Source organism: Caretta caretta, chromosome 9 (genome assembly GCF_965140235.1).
Source record: "Caretta caretta isolate rCarCar2 chromosome 9, rCarCar1.hap1, whole genome shotgun sequence".
NCBI classification, from domain to species: Eukaryota; Metazoa; Chordata; order Testudines; family Cheloniidae; genus Caretta; species Caretta caretta.
Window position 1 is genome coordinate 22,245,360 of NC_134214.1, and position 20,728 is coordinate 22,266,087.

The following is a 20,728-nucleotide window of genomic DNA, read 5'->3' on the forward strand; positions in this document are numbered from 1 at the left end:
TCAGGATGCATTACCAGCTTCACCTATAATTATCCTTACCCTGTAGTGGCAAGGCATGAATATCTTTATACTCTGATTGGTTTCTCTCTCTGATTTTTCTTGTGATACTACATTGAGGGATGATGTTTTCCAAGAGGTCTGTGATTTCAAACCGTTCATAAAGGGTACCCTGTCCTAATGTCAGTATACTCTACAGGACTGCACATTTTCAACATATACTCTTACAGTTAAGCAGTTCTAGCATCACTTGTTCTTGAAATTGTTTAGCGCAGGGGTTCTCAGGACAAATTTTTTGGTGGCCTCAGAGTGTGGCCACCAACTCTTGCTGGTGGCCGCTCTCACACTTTTTCCTAAAACACTTAATTAGCTTTAGGAAAAACAAATAAATATGCATATATACATGTCCAAATCATTGTAATTTATTTATTGCTGCTAGTAAGTCTGTTGTGAAAAGTGATATTAACAAACAAGTATCACTTTCCACAGCGGACTTACTCAGGCCTGTCAAGTCTGGGGACAAATTAAGCCCTAGGTGGGGGGTTGGGAGAGGCATCAGGGGACTGGAGCCTAGGCTCTGCTGCTGCACAGCCAGGGCCCAGTGCTGGAGCCTGAAGCCCCCGGCCAGAGCCTGCTGCTCTGCCACCTCAGGGCTGAAGCCCAAAGCTGGAGCCCCAGTGTCCTTGGGAATGTGGGGAATTCACTGACTGCCTTCTCCTCCAGCGTTGTACCCCAGGTGTCTCCATAGGGGGGCAAGGCCTAACCCCTGCTGGCGGCCTCAGCAATCAACATCAGGGCAGTGCATCTGAGAGCAACAGGGAGTTGGAGTGGCTGCTATATTGCGCCCCTCTCCCCCATCACAGCCCAGGAGGCTGTGGCTGCAAGAAAAGCCCTGGTGGCCACATTTGAGAAACACTGGTGGCCACATTAATTATCCCAGTTTGCTCATTGCAGATGCACACAGCACTTTCTCCTACCAATGTTGTCCCTGCACATTGTGGTACCCATTACATAATTCTGAACATAGCTGTCTTGAGTAGGTGCATAGCATGAAAGAAAGTCTATACTTGGCAGGGGTGGATCAAAATTAATGATTTTTTTTTTTGGATAAAATGCTTTTTGAGGAAAAAACCTATCTAAAGATACATTATAGCTCAAAGAGATCTCATCATGGAATACGGATTATAAAGTCTAATTCTATAGTATGAGACAATATATTCATGGAATGTTTAAGAAAAGTTTCGTAAATGAGTTCCAGTAGTTCATGGATTAGGGACCCAATCTTATGAGGTTCCAGAGGCTTCTATATAGATTAGGTAGAATAATCTATCTACCCAATGGGACTCAGTGCTCAGTCTAGAACAGGGGTTCTCAAACTGTGGGTCAACACCCCTCAGGGGGTTGCAAGGTTATTACATAAGAGGGCTCGCGAGCTGTCAGCCTCCACCCCAAATCCTGTTTTGCCTCCAGCATTTATAATGGTGTTAAATATATAAAAAAGTGTTTTTAATTTATAAGTGGGATCGCACTCAGAGGCTTGCTATGTGAAAGGGGTCACCAGTACAAAAGTTCAAGAACCACTGGTCTAGCAGATGCCATCAGAGATGCTTAGTTTTGCAGGTCTCAAACTGCGGATTTGTGTCTCCAGAGATAACCTGTTTCTTAACAGATAGCCTGTTTCTTAACAGCAAAAATGTTTTTGAATAAATCATATATAGAGGTGAGAAATAACAGACTTCGACCCTATTTTCCCTCTGCAAATTTGTGTACACAGAGTCAATCCCTTACCTCTTTCTAAAAGTGCAAAGTTTCAGAAAGTTCAATGAATAGAAGATTGTTGGGGGCGGAATAGATCTGGACAAGGAGAAGAAGTCTGGAGACAAATGTGAGAAGGGAGGGAAAGGCAGTAGAAACAAAAGTGAAACTGTTTGAGCAGCATTTTCCAGAAGTCTTGAGGTCTTTCTGATTGTAGCCTTCATTGATTTGAGATCTACCATACCATTCTCTCACTAGAAAGGAAAACCTATAATGGCAACAGGCCGTAAAAGAGACCCACTTTTGGAATAAGAACCATTCAAGAAATATGTTTGCTGATGATGTTTTAAAGAAAGTCACACCAGTGAACTGGTGGAAGTCATTTAAGCATTTGGATTCAGAGACTGTTGAAGTGATAATCTCACTTTTAACAGCAGTAGCTTCTTCTGCTGGTGTAGAAAGAATATTTTCTTCCTTTGGACTAATTCATTCCAAACTGAGGAGAAGTCGGGGACCTGAAAAAGCAGGAAAACTTGTTTTTCTTTTCCAGATTATGAACAAACAGGAAAATGAAGGTGAAGACGACTGAGTTAACTGCAGAAGCCAATATTTTAAGTTTCTCATGTTGACCTGGTTGACATAGTCGATTTAATTTTTGTTTTTAAATATTTCATTAACTACTTTAGTTAAAAACAATTTTAACAAAAACAAACCTGATTTTAAAAAACTTGAATGTTTAACTAAATTCAAAAATTCATATGCTTGTTTTGTTAAAATATTATGTTTGCTGTTGAAGAAAAAAATCCAGAATACATAACGTTGTTGTTTTTAGTTACATAAAACAATGTAAATGTCTGTCTGGTGATGTTCTCCTCCAAAAACAGCATGGCAAGAAAATCCTCCAAATATTAATGATTAACCTGTTGAATTGGAGATAGTTCACCTCCCTATGACTTTATAAATATCTGCTTCAATTACCTTTGCTAAATTACATAACCAAACAATCATTCATTTTCTGATATAGCTGTAAAACTAATCTGAAAAGTTTTTGAAATAAATCACTTAAAAAATGTATAGTGTGTACCTTCTAAAAATGAAACTTACATCTATCTCTGAGTTGTGAAGAATATGTATTAAGATTATAACAACCAACAAGAATGCACTTTTATGTAGAAATCCATGATTAAATCAAGTCTTCCTGACTAGTGATTTAAATCAATTTGATTAAAATCAAATCCACCCTGATACTTGGTAGCCTATTACATGTTACACATATGCAATATGTGCATATTTTGGACCAGATTATTAGTATAAATTAACATAGCTCATTTGAAGTCAGTAGAGCTATGGTAATTTAAACCAACTGAGGCTCTGGTCCAAAATATGTAATCTGTAATACTTAGAGAGAGAGAGACTTTTTTAAACCCCTTTTCTTCAACAGTCTGTCAGTTTATTCTAGTGATTAATTTTTAGTTATTCCGTCCTGCCCATGGAGAGAGGCATACGTTTTTGTATGCAGATACAACTGCTAATCGTCATCTTATGTTCAGCATGCCTCAGGTGGCATGTGATCAGGATTCATCACCAAATTTGGTCTGCTGGTTGTATCATTAGCTTCCCCGGTGTGGGCCTGGGTACTGATGGGGAATGTGATGTGAATGTTGATCCTTGCCCCCCAGTAGTCAAGAACTGTCAGCAAATCTGCTGCCTGTAAATGCCAGCCATGTACTTCTTTGACTTCCTATTCTTCTTTGGTCAACAATATCACATACATTGCGCATCTATGCTTAATTGAAGACTTTGTATGAATTGTATTGCTGGCCTTCTTTAGAGAACATGTGCAACATGAATTGCTTTAAAACATTTTATTTTGGGTATTCATATTTTCCTTTTTAATGGTGATTACTCATGACATTTTAAAAAATCTTTACAGTTGTAACCTATCCAGTGAAGAAATCATCTTTTATACTTTTTATTGTTTCATCTGGACTAGCAAAACCAAGAAATTTAGAAAGAATGAGGCTGAAGACTTCACACTTAAAGGAACCAAAACATATCCTTTGTCTCAATACAAAGTGTATTAACTTTACACTGCACTCTTGGTAAAATAGTATTATGTTTATCATGTTCTAGTAAAATATGAGATGTGATTGATTGTAAAGACAGTGCAAAGTTATTTTACAGATTCTGGAGACTTAATTTTTTTTAAAGATTTTTACTGTTTTCTGCAAAATGTAAAGGCCCAATACTACAAGATGTTGAGCACCTCAAGCAGGGTACTCGGTACCCTCCATTCTCAGTAACTTGTGTTGGAATCTAGGGTGTTCAGCACCTTGCAGAAGGTGTCAAGATTTTGCAGGAAAGCTTTTTGTTTATTTTTTCCCTTTCTTCTCTTAGAGGTTTTACTCTTGCAAAGAGATTTTCTCATGCAGTTAACAATTGCACTCCTTTATCAATTTGTCTGCAATAAGACTAACAAACGATAGCACCAACAAAGGGGTACACTTACCTAATACCATCCTAGAGACTAACCAATTTATTTGAGCATGAGCTTTGCTCAAATAAATTGGTTAGTCTCTAAGGTGCCACAAGTACTCCTTTTCTTTTTGCGAATACAGACTAACTCGGCTGTTACTCTGAAACCTAATACCATCCTGTTACTCTTAAATGAGTGATCTCCATCCCTTGTGTGATACTGCTATATGAAAACCAAAATCTGACCAAATGTGTTTTAACTTATGTATTTTGACACCAAGGCCCTCCTGTATATGGAGCCTAAGCTTTTATCTGTGTATAATAGATGTGCTGTTTAATTAGACATGATACTTTTAAAGTCACATACTCTGTCAAATTCCTTTTTTGCTCTTTATTTTCTTCCAACTCTCTGCTGCCTCTTTACATTGCATTACTTTTCTTTGTGTCAAGATCTTACACAAAAATAACTTCTGTATATAGATCTGTTTTTTAAATAGTCAAATTAAATATTTTTATTTATTATTATATTTACTTATTATCACTTTATTTTTTTGCAATACTTAGAGAAGAGGTATATTCTAAGATTACTTTCAGTAACCAAAATTCAAGACTTCCTTAATTCAATTACACATAAAGAATTGGTTAGCTGTGTGGGCTGGACTACAGCTGATGAGCTGTACTCATGTAGTGATGATCACCACATCATGAAATGGAACTTGTTAACTAGTGAAACAACTCAAGTAGTGAAGCTTCCTGATGATATCTACCCCATAGATCTTCATTGGTTTCCCAAAAATATAGGTGGAAAGAAGCAATCCCAAGCTGAGAGTTTTGTACTTACAAGCTCTGATGGTAAGTGTTCTTTAAAATATGTAGATCTTATAAATTGCTAGTAAAAAAATGCTTATGCCACTCTTAAATTCCAAATTATTTACTATCATAATGTGTAATAAAAGCAAATTAAAATATAGCAAAATTGTACTGGTTTTAAAACTAATTATTTTTACAAAATTGCTTCTGAGAATACATTATGCCTAATGTGATAGAAAAATACTAGTTACATCCCTTTTGATATCAGGTCAAATTCTGTCATCCTTAATTGAGTAAAATGTTCTTATTTTGTAGTTCATAAATTGATCTGAATGTGTGCATAGCTATATGGATGTCAAGAATTATAAAAATTATCATTTGTAACAAAATATATCAATTTTTATTTTTTGGAAGGGTGTATTAAACTTTATTCTTCAGGGTTTAAACCAATCTGTAACTGTTAGAGACCAGGATAAGACTAATGCTTTTTCTAAGAATCTGGTTCTGGTCACTGTCAGGGCCAGGATACTGGACTGGATGGACCTTGGCTCTGATCCAATATGGCAACTCCTATGTGTGGATTTTTTTCCTTTTACCCCTTAAAGAGATTTGACCCCAATTCTGAAATACACTGGCCAATCCTTGTACCTGTATGAAGCTCCACCACTTAATTCAGTGGGGCTCTGCACAACTGCAGGTGCCTGGCCACATACACTTCAGGATCATGGCATTAAGTTTACTCCTGAGGAAATTCTGCGCCACTGTGCATCCAGAATTTGTGCAGAAGTTATGGGTTTTGCGCAGAATTTCCTTTTCCTCCACAGAAGTGGGCTGCAGAGCTGCTGGCCACCACTAGGGGCCGCTGATCCTGGCAGAGCACAACTCGCAGGTAGAAGATACAGCCAGCGGGAGGTAGCTGGAGGGTTCCCGGCAGCTGCAATTCTCAGCATGCCCTGAAGGAAGGAGGTGGCATGCAGGAATCTCCACACAAGCCCAAGACCCAGATTCAGGCTGTTTCTTCCTCTGGATCCCTGGGCTCATGTGTGTGGTGTGTGGGGCCTGGGGGCAGTCTAGCAGCTGGGGTCTGGAGGGGAGGGGGTGCGAGTGTCTGGGCGGGGGTCCTGTAGGATGTGCGGGCTAAGGGGAACCCTATGGCTGGTCTCTGAGGGGTAAGGGGTGCAAGTGTCTGGGCTGGGGGGTGCCCTGCAGTTGGACTCTGGGAGAAGGGGGAATGGGTGTTTGGCACTGCTGCTGGACTCTTGGGGGAGGGGGCAAAGAAACAGGAACTGGGTTGTAGGGGTTTCCTTAACTTTCTGCTACTGGAGGAATTTTTTTGTCATGTGTTACAGACATACACCTCTACCCCAATGTAATGCGGTCCTCAGGAGCCAAAAAATCTAACAACATTATATCGAACTTGCTTTGGCCTTGAGCATTTCCGTTATTAATAGTCACTTCCCAACCCCTGACTGACCCCTCAGAACCTCCGAACCATCCACCCCCCCCAGCTCCTTGTCCCCTGACTACACCCTCCAGAGACCCCCGCCCCAACAACCCCTCCCAAGACCCACCCCTATCTAAGCCCCCCTGCTCCTTGTCCCCTGACCACCCCCTCCAGAAACCCGCCCGTCCCTAATCACCCCCTACCCAACCCCCCTGCTCCCTGTCCCCTGACTGCCCCAACCCCTATCCACACCCCAACTCTCTGACAGGCCTCCCCCGAGACTCCAAAGCCCTATCCAACTTCCCCGTCCCCTGACCGTCCTGCCCCCAGAACCTCCGAACCATCCAACTGCCCCCCCTCTCCCTCCCCCCCCCCCCCCCTCGAGACCCTCTGCCCCTTATCCAACCTCTCGGCCCCGGCCCGACACCCTAAACACACTGCTCAGAGCAGCGTGTCGGAGCCTGACGTGCTGATCCACCGGAGCGCACAGCCCTGCCCCCCAGAGCGCTGCTTTACCGCATTATATCCAAATTTGTGTTATATCTGGTCACGTTATAGCGGGGTAGAGGTGTCGTTGCTAATAGGTATTTGAAATAAATATCCAAAATAATTGAAACTGGAATGATTATATAGTGTTATTTTGACAAATAAAAATGCTAAATTTTGCAGAATTTTAAAATGTGCACCAAATTTTTAATTTTTTGGTGCAGAGTAATTAAGGGGGAAATATTTTTTTCTTATATTCTTACTAGAAATCTTCTCCCCCCCCCCCGCCATTTTCCCTCACTGTATTCCATTGAGCTATCAAAGGAAAAGTTTTGATGCAGAAATATAATTCTTTAACTTTCCTCAGTAATGAAAATGCACTGTGAAATAACCCATCCAGGAAAGACTGTGCTCGCTCTCTGTTGCTGCTCATACCTCTTACTCAATGTGCTGGCAGAAGCAGCAATCAAGTGAAATTGAATGAATCCAAAGGACGGTGCACTGTGATTGCAAACTACTCAAAGTGCTTTCCTCTTCCAACCAGTATAACCTCCATCATACTCAGGTTCAGCTGTTCTTCATCCACAAGTTGATCTCATCCAAACGTGGGCCAGCTTGGTGTTAGTTACAGAAAGTATAGGTAGTCTTGTGTGTCATCTGTGTATTGTTGGCACTTAAGTCCATCCATTTTTACGATTTCTCCTAGTGGTGACATATAGATATGGAACAGGACCAGAGATAAACCAATCCTTGTGTGGGACTCCAGAAGTGAGTCTGGTGGCAGAGGTGCAGTTTCTCATCATTGCCTTTTGGGAACGTCCCTTCAGGAAAGATTCATACAATTTTTTAGTGTTTCTCTCTGGACCCCTGCCTGGTCTCTCAAGCAGGACAGCAATATCTTCTGGTCAACAGTATCAAATGCTTCACAGAAGTTCCAGGAGGATGAGAAAGGAAGTCTGTTCACCATCTATTACCAGCAGGAAATCCCCCATCCATCTCGCTAATGCTATTTCTGTCCGTTATTCTAGCCTGAATCCACGGTGTGTCACTGGTGTAGGATCCTAGCTCCAGCTAATGAGCTTGTCAGCCTTTGGCTAATTTCTCTGTGAGCTTCCTCAGGAGCAGAAGTTTTGATACTAGGCAGTTGCTAGCCTGATCTGACATCAGGGTCAGTTTCTTCAGTGGTGGTTGGACTTACTGTGTATTTGAAGGAGGAAGGGAAAATTGTTTTCTTGAATGAGGCAGTGGCTGCTTCAGTCAGAAGTGGAATCAGTTAGTCATAACCCCTTTGTTGACAGGGTGTATATTGGATTCACAGGTCTTAGGTCAAGACCCATTGAGAAGTGAATGGACTGAAGTTAGGGGAAAGAGAGCAGTCTGTTTGGCTGGTTGATGAGGATTGGAGTTATGTAACTTGACAAGCCTTCTCAAATGCACATAATCTTTTCAGCCAAGTAGGATGATAGTTCTTTACAGCATGTGGTGCCAGGCTCTGCTGTGGACTGTAGGCAGTCATGATTAATGAAGTTTTACTATCTGTGTAAGAGTGCACTCACTGCAGTGCACCCCCCATGGCTGGGCATGGCAGCATCTCCTACCAACAGTTGATCTGGCCCTGCTGTAGTCTCTTCTTGTGACTTGGCCCTCCAGCTGCGTCTCACTTTCTGGAGTATCAATAATCCCACACTGACAGTCCCATTTGACACTGGTCATCAGTATGAAGTCCGGAGCTATTCCCAGACTCCTCTTCCGTTCTACTTCCTTATCAGATTACTGGCCCTAAAGCTTCTCCCTGGAGTCTTTTAACCAAACTCAAAAGTGGGGGTGGGGGGAAATACTAAAAGCAACTTCTTCTCCTTCCCTGGGCTTGAAGTGTTAATCCATCGTGGATCCTCCCCCAGCTCTCTGTTCTGCAGAATGCTCCTTCCTGGACTCTTGATGTTAGTCTGGATCCTCAACTCCAATCTACCCCAAAGTCCATCTGCTGGTGGGTTGACCTTTCAGGCTCACTTTAGGAATCTGCAACTTTGCTATCCTGTCCCATCAGATCCAGGGTGTAAACACCCTCATGAAACTCTTCTGCTCTCTACTACTCAGAGAGGGACTAGCGTTGTGACACACACATGCACACTCATAGCTGCTTTCTACTGTGAGCTTTCACTCTTTATATAAACAACTCAACTCCTCCCCCATCTAGGACTCATCTTCAGTTCGGTCTGGCCCATGCTCCAGGTGCAGTCAGGTGTGTTAATTGGCCTCTCAGGCCCATTTTAACCATTCCACCACCTGTGTGGGGTAAACACCCTGCCACACTACCCTGCATAGCTTCTGTAGAGGTTGTGAGGTAACTTCTCTCTGCATAAACTTGGAGAAATTCTTTGTTTCAGCCATTTATTTTTTGCTATTTGGCAGTTGAGTTTCCATGCCTCTCTCTGCATCTGGTGCAGCGGTCAGAAAATCAAGGGGTTATTTGTGGACAATAGGGAACCTCTAGCCTCCACAATCAAATCTGCTGGCCATATGAAGGCCAGTGTGTAGATTGCTGAGACTAGAGTATTTTTTATGAAGATTCACTACATCATCAAATCCTTGACCTATGGATAGAGTGCTCCTGTCCTTTAGCATATTTTGTAATTTGATGGGATCCATGAGTTACTTGCCCTCAATTCCTATATTGGGGAACTTTAGGTTCTTTCTACTATGTGTTGTTCTGAATCTGTAGAGAACCATCACTGATGAAGTGAACTGAATGTGTAGCCTTTGAAATTTGCCTTAGCATCATTTTTTACAGATGCTAGAGCCATTCAGCCCTTGTTGTATGCTCTTGACACTGAGCTTGCTTGTATCCTCTTTTTTTAGTAGTTTCAGATATCCTACATCAGGTCCCAACAAAGTCAGGATTCATTTGATGATCCAGACCCTTTTGAGGTTATTGCATTCTCCTCCTTTAGCTTTACACTTCCAGTTTGAGGTACAGTGATGGATGGAAACTTTTGAAGCATCTGTAGTTTTTTGGACTGGCTGAGGGTTTGAATAAGATCCAGATGCTTTAAACATCTTGGGGATGGGGGGAAGATACCATCCCCTCCCCCATGCCCACAGGCTTGTGTTAGATCAGAGTGTCTCAGAATTTGCTAGGAATGTGGCTTGAAGCCCTCCCATTTAGTTTAGAGAACAGCAAGAACTTTAGGGCAGAAGCAGTCATTCTTGTAGCTAAGATCATGTGTCAGCCCCAGTCCCTAAAAACATTTATTCTGCAGTGAAGGAAATATGGTTACATCCAAATTGCATCCTAGCTTCTTGCAAGAAGGTGGAGAAAAGTGTTCTGCACAAGGGATCACTTTGTTTATTATCCCACCCTTCACATGATACTCTGGTGGTTGACAACATTGGGAAAAATAACCAGCTCTCTCCTGAGTGTTCCCTCTAACTTTTCCCATGCATATGCGGAATGAATTTTGTTATGTGCACCAATATGGAGGTGATAACAAAATTCAGGTGGCGGAGTGGGGCCAAGGGGTTCAGAGTGTGGGAGGGTGCTTAGGGCTGGGGCAGAGGGTTGGGGTGCAGTGGGGTGAGAGCTCCGGCTGGGGATGCAGGCTCTGAGATGGGGCTGGAAATGAGGGGCTCAGGGCTGGGGCAGAGGGTTGGGGTTGGGGGAGTTGAGGGCTGTGGGGTGGGGCTGGGGATGTGTGGTTTCGGGTGCAAGCTGCCCCGGGGATACGGCATGGAGAGAGGACTCTTCCCCACCTCTCTCTCCACAATAGCACCTGGGCTGATGGGGAGAGGCGCCTCTTCCCGCAGCTGTGGCAGATTTGGGGCCGGGAGAGGGGCACCTGAGTTTGGTGCTCCTACTCTTGCATCACTGTTGGGAGCATCACAAGTAGCTACTACAACCACTATCAGGTAGAGGGTGAGATTCTGCTCTGTGCAGTGGGCCAGCACAAACCTGGGCATCACTTGAGCCCTACCCATGTCCTGATGTTTCCAGATTTGCGGCCCTTTTGGGGTCGGTGTCTTGTGTGCTGTGCTAGGTGGTGAGTGTTTGCAAGATCAAGCCCTTAATAGTGACAGCTCACAAAACAGGGCTGGAAAGTGTAACCCCAAGGCACTGTGGGGCCTGCGCTACTCCACTGACACTCTGTAACCTGGGGCTGGGCTGGGCCTGTCAGGTACGGCCCCTCTCAGGAGCAGCATGGAGCAGCACTGCTTCCCACCAATGCTGGCTGGAGCCTCTGGGGAGCACAGCTAGTGCACACCCATTGCAGAGCGAGCAGCAGCATGCGCTCCCTCCTGCCCCAGCTAGCACTCGGTGCTCCTTCCATTTGGGACAGGAACAAAGATCCAATATTGGGATTTCTGGGGGGACAGAGTCTGATTTCTCTCAACTCTAGTCCTTCCCCCAAGAATTCCATGACGATGTCTCCACCCTTGCTTAAAGCCATGTTCTGGGCAGACAGGGAGCTGCTGGGCAGAGGCGCCGCTCCACCAGCTGCAGCAGGTCTGGGTTGGGGCTGGGGGAGAGGCGCCTCTCTCCCTGCTGTGGCAGGTCCAGGGCTGGGGCAGGGGGGCCTCTCCCACCGGCTGCGGCAGGTCCCAGGCTGGATTGGGGCCAGGGGAGGGGCACCTCTCCTTGTCATGGTAGGTCCAGGGCTGGGGAAGAGGCATCTCTCCCTGCCACAACCCTGGGCGCCTGTGTAGCCCATAATAGGCTGCTGCATAACTGTGCAGTTTAGAGGGAACTTAGTCTCCCCCCTTCCTCACCTTCTGCCTTGAGTCACACCTGTCAATTTCTTAAATGTTTGTGTTGTAGACCTTATTAATAATTTGGTTGTTAAACGCCATTGCTATATACAACATACTAAAGACACAGTCCCAGCCACAAGGAGCTTACAGTCTAAAATACAAAGGTCAGATAAGAGAGACCCAGAAGATGGTGATAACTTGCAATTCTTATCGTGAGCTTTTATTTTCTTTTAAATATAAATGGGAATAGAGGTGAGTTAGTATTTGTTAGCCTTGCATAAGAGGTATTATCCTTCTGGTGTTATACTGGACTTAACTGACTTCAGATTTTATCATTGCTGGTCCTAAGCTGGTTACAGGGTTTCTTTGTGAGCAAAGTAAGATACAGAACACTCTTTCTCAATGTGAGAGTTACTGTTCTGGTTTGGGGATTGAGAAACTTGACAATAGAATCCAGGACTCCTGCATGGCAATGCAGAGCATGAAGAGTTGGGCACTAGACTGACCAGCATAGAAATTGCTAAAATGCAACTGATATTTCAATTTTACATCAATGAGTTAGTGAATCTATCTTTGATCAGATCTTTTATGTTGTCAGTACAGAATATGGGTTATAGAATTGCAGCATCCTAGAATGGGAACAAAGTCCAGGGTAGTATATCGGATGTAAACAGTTACATTTACAAGAGTAACTGGTATTATTCCTATCAGCGCATTTAAACTGGATCCATGATTGTGGGAATCCGCATTCTTCCTGACCATCTTGCATTTTCTGGAGTCTCCCAAGCAGCGGCATTCTTCAGAATCATCATAAACTGGGCTGAGTTCTATTCTTGAACCTTAGCACCTTTTCTTTCACTGTGGGTGCACAAAATGTGAGGGGCATTTTGTGTTGGGATTTTTTTTTTAGCACTGCCTGTCGTCCCATCCCCCCTTTACCTTTCCTCTCCCTGTGGTTTCAGAATCTTTTTTTAGTACCTCATTTCTGCACAGTCTGAAACTTATTAATCCTATAAAGAGTGAAATGTAGACCATTATAGCTAGTGGCTATTTTGCAAGTTTGTTAGTTCTTGTAAGATATACTAGGTCTTAGTACAAAGCTTTCATTATGAACGTTTATTTCTTAAAATTGCTTGATGTGTCAAATCAAAATGTACAGCTCTGAGTATTTAGCAGATTGCAGGATGGGGCCTTCGTTTTATGAAAAGAAGGCAAAGACTTATGCACGTGCTTAATTTTATGCACTGTGAGTAATCACATTGACATCAATGTTACAACTTGCAGTGTGTAATATTAAGCTAGTGCATATGTCTTTGCAGGGTCAGTGCTTAAATAGTCAATAATATGAATATTACTCTTAGGGAAATTGCGCCACTGCATGTGTTCAGAATTCATATTCCCTGCAGATTTCTTTGCTTTCCTTGCAGAAAAAATGACTTTTTGATAGGGAAGCAAAGGGAAGCCGCAAGAGCGGTTATGTGCCCCTCCCCGACAGCGGGGGCGTATTGTTTTGAGTGCCTGAAGAAGCCAGTGGAAAGGTAAATAACTGTCGGTGGTGTGGGGAAGCATGGTTGGGGATGCCCCAGCTGGTGGCTCCTACTCTGCACTGGCTAAGCTCCTCTTCCCCTTGCAAGGAGCGGCAGGGGGCCAAGTCAGACCCACCCCCAGAAACCTTTCCTGACTGCAGGAAGCTCTGCTTCCTGCCCCCATAGCTCTTCAGCTGCAGAGGGTGTGGAGGGAGGGATTGTCGCTGTATGAGGAGCTGCTCCCCAGTCTGCCCAACCCCTGTACATCTGGACCATCGTCCCCCTGTACCCAGAACCCTCTCCCGGCCAAGCCTCACACCCCAGAGCCGCCCCCGCCCGCCCAATACTGAGCCTCCCCCTGCACCAGACCTGCTGAGCCACCTGCACTTGAACCCCCACCCCAATGAGCCCCACTCCTGCTGCACCTAGACTACCATGATGAGCTCCCCCACACCTGGACCCCCATCCTTATGAGCTCCACTCCCACAAATCCAGACTCCCCAAACTGAGCCCCATCCACCTTCACCTGGACACTCCTGCAGAGTCCCATTTCCCCTGTACCTGGAACCCCCCAACAAGCCTCTGTGCATCCTGATCCTCCCCACACTTAGACCCCTTACTGAACCTCCCACACCCAGATTGCCTCACACAGAACCTCTCACCCCACACCTTGACCCCTCTACACTTAGATCCTGCTGGGCTGAGCCTGCCCCACACCTGGATCGGGGGCTAGGGCTAGGCATGCATGCAAGACTCTGTCCCTCTCACTTGCTATCTTTGTGCACCTGGTGAAGAGGGCAGGGCCCTGGGATGTTTCTGGGGTAGGCATGGCCCTTGTGCTGTGTCAGGGTTGGGTGCAGCCTCGCTACATGTCTCGGGTGAAGAGGCAGGGCCTACAGGGTGATTTCCCACCTCCGTGCAGCCAGTGGCCTGTGCTCCCCACTGCCATGCAGGAGCCATCACATTTATTTATTGACAAATAATATATGCAGAATTTAAAAATATTGTGTGCAGAATTTTTGATTTTTTTTGGTGCAGACTTCCCTCAGGAGTAGAAGATGTATACCGTTCCCTACTTGTCCCTATTGGCATGTTTTAAACAAACCGATGTACTAAATTGATTACTAACTCAAATTCATTACTGAAACCCCAACAATTCTGTTTTGGGCATTGCAGGTGCCCAAAGGCATCTCTGTTGCATTTTCATCTCTTCCTATTATATTTGTTAGGGCATCCCGTGTATGAATGTAGTTAGTTCACAAGTCATGCTAAGTCATGCCTCACTGTACAAGGTGGGAAACAATTTTTCTTTGTATTTTCTCTCACTTAACTTAATTTTGAGGACATTTTTCAGAACAAAGTTAAATTTTTAGTCTGGGGAGGAAAAAATACAAAAGACTCATTAGATTTTTCTGCAAAAGTGTTAGAATAAATTCAGTGCTTGAAATCCCACTGTCTTTGAACAAATGCCTTCTTTCCTAATTGTTCCATCTTTATAGAAATCAATATAATCTAGCATACAGTATCACTAGTTATCCTTCACACCAAAGATGACTGTAGGTTGTAATGTACAATTTTTTTTTCTCTCTTACCAAATGCTTTCATATCACTAAAATATGTGGTAATGAACTTTATGCGTGGAATAGTAGATCTCTTTAGAGAACCAAATGGTCAAAAATGCTACAGGAAATGTATCAGCTATATAGATGAATCCAAAAACATCAGTTACTGGTTTGATTAATGATTCGATTAATAAAAAAGCTTTATGAATGCATCCTGAACTTTTTATAGCAGGAGGAAAAGTAAAATGTTTCTCATGATGGCTCTACTGACCACATATATAATAAATTGACTTTAGGCCCCTTGAAACTATTTAAGCAGCACAGTGGCTAATATAAGACAACAGTTAAATTAATAACACATTTCTTGTAAAATAAACCAGTACAATAGTATTTTACTGAGTTAACCAGCTACTACTGATGCATTTAAAATCTGTTACTTTGGCAGTCAGCTTACACACACTACAGTATTCATTTTATGTATAGACTATTTTTGTGTGGTGCTTATCACCATAGTGTCTGAACACCTCACAAATATGAATGGATATATTTTCTCATCCCCTTTCTGAGATAGGGAAGGATTATCCACATTTTGCACATGGGGAACTGAGGTGTAGAGAGCAAGCCTGATTTTTCAGAAATGCTCAGAATCCAAAACTCCAGTGAAAACTGTCTATACTCAGCTCCTCTGAAACTCTGTTTTTAAAGGGTCTGATGGCAGAGACGCTTTGCACTGACTACAGTTAGAAAGTGATGTGTGCAAGGTTTTGTAGGAAGTCTGCATCATACACAGGAATAAATCCAGGATTACCTGGGTCTCAGTGTCATGGAAGACCATCCTTCCACTCTAGATTTCAGTTAAATGCAAAACAGATAAAATATAGGCAGAGTTGTTATGGTTGCCCAACACTTCCCGTTATAATACCCTGTTTTCATTTGTTACAACTTTGCTGAACTTTTCCAACCTGAAATTATCCATTCCAGGTGTCTGCTTCACCTGAATTTTTTTTGGAAATTGTCAGCTACAATGGTCAAGAATTGAGAATGAAATCGGGGAAAAAATGCATCATTTACCCATTTAAATATATATATATCTTGGCCACTGAATGAGACGGGGTCCTGAGGATAAACTAGTAGATGGGATCATGTAATTAGTCTATATCGTGATGCATATACACATGGGGGCTCAACTAAGGTTTTATGGTCAATCTTAATTCTAGCATTTCCCAATTTTTGAGCGCTTGACTCTGAAATTTTGATCTTTTAACTAAGTTGACTTTTTTTTTTTTTGACTGAGCTTATGAAGAAGGTCTTAAACACAGAAATGCAATCAACTTGAGTGTATGTAATAACTTTTGAATGCCACATCTGATCAATTCCAAAACTTCAGGGAATGTCCTAGGCATCAGTGGCTAGAACCCTATTCATTTTTGGGGAAAATGAGACAAATAAAAGGGAGAAATTGGGGGACAAGTGAAGTCTCTGCCGGCTCTTTAGTATAGCCATAGCCTCAAACTCCTCTGTAATTGTCTATCGATCAAACAACTGTTTGATGGCACCCATTAATATCTTCCAGCATAAAAATAGTCCAGTCTCATCTCTGCCTACCTTCCCAATACAGTTTAACATGTTGATAGCCTGAATGTTTTATCTCCCAGACATTGGTGAGAGGGAAATGGGGGACCCTAGTATAGGAAAGGGACACACAAGCCCTGATGGTGGTGTGGAGATTGTGAGATCCCGTGGAGGCAAGAGGTCGAGGCAGAGCTCCTGGCATGGGAAGGGGATTGAAGGATTCTGCTATGGGGCACATAGAGCTCGTACCTTGTGGGGAGGAATGGGGGACCCTGAAGTAGGAGGCACATAGAACCCCTGGTATGGGATTGAAGGGGGGAATGGAGGGCATGGGGGAAGTGGGGATGGTGGTGCACATAGAGCAGCCAGTATAGGGAGAGAATGAAGGACCCTGGTATGGAAAGAGGTGAAAATGAGGGGAGCACACAGAACTCTGGTAGATGGTGGTTTGTGGGGAGTTTCAGGAAAAAGAGGCAGTTGGGAAGGTGTCACTCAAGGGGCAAGGAGGCACTGGGGGGGAGGGGGCGGGAGTGAATTAGCAGGGCTGGCGGCCCCCGACATGATTCCTCCCCAGAGCACACCCCATCCCTGTTCCTCCCCCTCCCTCCCAGCACCTCCTGCACCCCAGGGAACAGCTGTTCCATGGTGTGCAGGAAGCTCTGGGAGGAAGGGGGAGGAGTTGATCGGGGGCTCCGCAGACCCGCTGGAGTACCTTCATGGATCCCCAGGGTCCGCAGACCCCAGTTTGAGGAAACTCTGCACTAGAGCACAGCAGCTAATCCACAACAGCTAGATAACCTCAGTTGGAGGGAGAGTGAAGCAGGGTAAAGAAAGCAAAAACTGACTAATAAAATAACACCCTACCCATACATGTGTGCACACTAGCTAACGATAAACAAAGGTAGATGAATGAACAGAAGCAGCAGGAGCCTTTTTTTTTTTTCCATCCAAGCAACAGCTCACAATAATTGGAGTCTGCTGTACAGATCAGCACCTTTTATCTTTGTGGGGCAATTTCTACTTGGACAATTGTGATTAGAACTCTGAAAACAGGCACAGAGCACAGATAATTTATACTTTCAGCCTAGAGAAACCACTTTGTAAGCTGTCTCCACGGAAAAGTTTGCTAAGAAATTGTAACTTTATATTTCACTAATATTATTTATGAACTAACTTTTCTTTACTAATGTTCCTTGTAATGTTTATTAAAGAGTATACATTACAAAGCTGTTTTGGGAGGTTTTTTGTGTGTGAATCTTCCTTTGTGTTGTTAAAGTGACACTTCCACAATGAAACTACCAAATTTAAAAAAATCTCAAGTAAAACTTGGTAATGTACTGTCAGTGATGTAATATGCCTTATCATTATTGACTCATGACCCATTCCTGCAGTTTTTCTGAGTATCCTCAACAGCCAATTTATTTAATTGTGTGAGAACTGTTGGCAATTTGCCAGGCCCAGTGGAAGTTGAATATCATGTTTTTACTAGGCTAGATTTGTTTCTGATGGAACTCTAGACAATGGTGGAGTTATACGAGAAGTAAACTATAACCTTTTGGTTTTAATTCCGAGTCACATGTCTGTCTCTTGCAATATAACTGTTTATTTTTTACTTAAGTGAATGTTCTTGTCATTATTGTTGCTATTCAAAAAAATATAAATTTTTAAAAAATGTTCATAAGGCAATAATTAACAAAGCTCAGAGGATAGCTGTTTTTAACCTGATTTGTTTTACCAGTGTTGATGATATCATTTAACAATAGGCCAAAATTTAAAAGAGTGGCTTATGGTAGCTAATGAACAAAACAGACAAGGTTCATGTTCTGTGTTTGAATAGGCTGCTAATCTCCAATTTGAAATCCCTCCAGAAATGCAAAGCAACACTAAGTTTAAGGATAGTTTCTAGTTTCATTACATAATAAAAGTGGGGGGGAGGGGGAGGAAAGACCAGTATTTTACATATCTGAAGGCTTAATGTAAAGCTACAGATGAGTCACTTCCATCTACTCCCATGGTGCTCAAATTTTTCTAGTTGCACCTCCCCTCCCTTACCATTAACTGAATCTGTCCATGTTCCCCTCCATTACTGCACAGCCAAGGCTTCCTCAGCTTGGGGGCTGAATGGGAATGGGGGCAGAGCAGGTCTGGAAGCATGGCATTCCCTCCCTGGGAGCTGGCCTGGGCCTGGAGGCAGAGCAGGACTCAGGGGCTGAACAGGGTTGGGGAAGGAGTGAGGCTGGGAGTAGAGCTGGTCTGGAGGCAGAGCAGGGCTGGAAGCATGGTGCTCCCTCCCTGCCCCTTGTGGGGGCTGGCCTGGGCCTCATTCCATACTTTCCCTCCTCCCTCTCCCCCCCCCGCAACATTCCTCCACACACCCCTAGGGGGGCATGCCCCCAGTTTGGGGACCACTGATCTACTCCAAGCCATGGTATTATGGATAAAGCATATGGGTGAAACTTTCACTTCCAGTATTGGCCTTTGGGATAAGAAGTCCTCTTTCTTCCCTACACCTGCCAATACTGCATAGGGTTTTAAAATTATTTTTTTAACAATATGTATTTTAAACCAGAAACTCCCACACTGGGTCTTTAAAAGGGATTTGGAAAATTGTTTGCCTAGAATGAGGAAAGAGAGAGTAAAATCGGTAAATCTAACTTGGGTGTGGTATATCTTTGTTCAGTCTCCCTGAAATTAGTGTTACTAATCCTGAAAAAAATTCTATGTGGGGGGAAGAGGAAACTTAATATAGCTTAGAAAACTGCAAAAGTCGTTTTCATCTGCATTAGGAACATATAGAAAAATGTATGACAAAAGACATTGTCATCCAATGAAATATGAAATTATATATAACACACAAAAACTATGTTAAAAGAACACTATTAAGGTTGCAAAGTCAAGCACTCAAAATTTAGGAAATGCCAGTATTAAGGCTCCATTTGTGACCTTAATTTGGTCTCCTTGTGCATATACAGTATGATTTAAGGCTACAATTTAGTCATGGAGGTCACAGCAGTCACAGATTCCATGACTTTACCGGACCTCTGTGATTTCTTCAGCCTCAGCTGTCGCCAGCTGGAGCCTGGGCTATGCTCCCCCTGCCCCACAGTTGGGGCTTCAGCTGGGGGCATACGTCCTCCCCTGCCCCATGGTGGGGTTGCAGCTGAGCCTGCACACCCCTCCCCTGCAGCTTCCACCGGGGGTTGCAGCAGGGCTGTGCACCCCTGCCCCACAGCTTCCGCCAGGGGCTGCCACTGGGGCTCTGAGGCCCTGCCCTGTGGCTTGCAGTGAGGGCTGCAGCCTTCCATGTGCCCCTGCTCTGCGGCTTGCAAAATATGTAATAGTATGTAATTAAAGTCTGTATCATACTTAACCGTGATAAAATCTTAGCCTTATTTTTAGTAAAAGTCACGGACAGGTCACGGGCAACAAACAAAAATTCACGGAGCCTGTGACCTGACCGTGATCTTTACTAAAAATAACCGTGACAAAATCTTAGCCTTAAGTATGATGCAGTCTTTATTTACGTGATTACACACTATTCAATTTTTTGCACAGGACCTGTGCCTCATTCAGGGCCTGCTCTGGTGATGAATTACAGTTGTATAGTGAAGGAGACTGTTAACTGTAGAACCCCTGCTCCATTAGTTGCAGAATTTGGAAGGCGTGTAGTTAAAGAGGTAGGAGATTGCAGGAAGAGAAAGGATGGTCTCATGATGAAGGCGATTGAATGTTTCTCTGGAAAATTGGATTTTATCTCTGAACAGAGTTCCCGTGTGATGGTGGCCAAGTCACTGAAACCACATGCTTCACAGGAGGTCACTAATTGTCTGTTCCTTATTTTTGTGGGGGGATACCTGACTTTAGACCTTGAGATCTGATTTGCTGAAGTACTAAGCACTCACAGCTGCAACAGAAATCAATGGGAGCTGTGCTTTGAACATATTAAGGGCTATATAATTCTAAGTACTCTAAAAAATCAGGTCTTGGGTTTCTCAACCTGGGCACCCAAAATTAGTGGATACTTTTGACCTTAATTTCTCTGTGCCTCTGCTTCCCATATGTAAAATGGGGATAATGATATGCACTGATTTCATAGGGGTATTAAAATAAATTGATTAATGTTTGTGATGCACTCAGGTACTATAGTGATGAGCACCATAGAAAAGTGTATGAGGAAATTGATAATTCAATTTTCAGAACAGGGTTTGAATAGTATGCAGTAAATAACATATGGGTCTACTTTATTCAGTGTGGGGAAAAAACAAAATATTGAACAGTTGCTTGTTAATGGAGCATCATCTATTCTGTGCACTAAATGAGGGAGGGGTTCTGTGGAAAAAATAAAAGCCAGAAGG

At 43.4% G+C, this 20,728-nt stretch overlaps 1 protein-coding gene across 4 annotated transcripts in view; it reads left to right on the top strand.

Annotated features, from left to right (window-relative positions):
* IFT80 (intraflagellar transport 80) overlaps positions 1-20,728 on the top strand; it is a 145,907-nt gene that overhangs the window by 5,286 nt on the left and 119,893 nt on the right. For 2 of the 4 annotated variants that reach the window (XM_048862752.2, XM_048862754.2), the window contains exons 2-3: positions 3,686-3,803; positions 4,856-5,079. The exons of 1 other annotated variant lie outside the window; for it this stretch is intronic. In XM_048862752.2, the coding sequence (XP_048718709.1) occupies positions 3,769-3,803; positions 4,856-5,079 (259 nt within the window). In that variant the 5' untranslated portion in view covers positions 3,686-3,768. The remainder of the gene's footprint in view (positions 1-3,685; positions 3,804-4,855; positions 5,080-20,728) is intronic. One more of the 4 variants, XM_048862753.2, reaches the window with a different exon arrangement.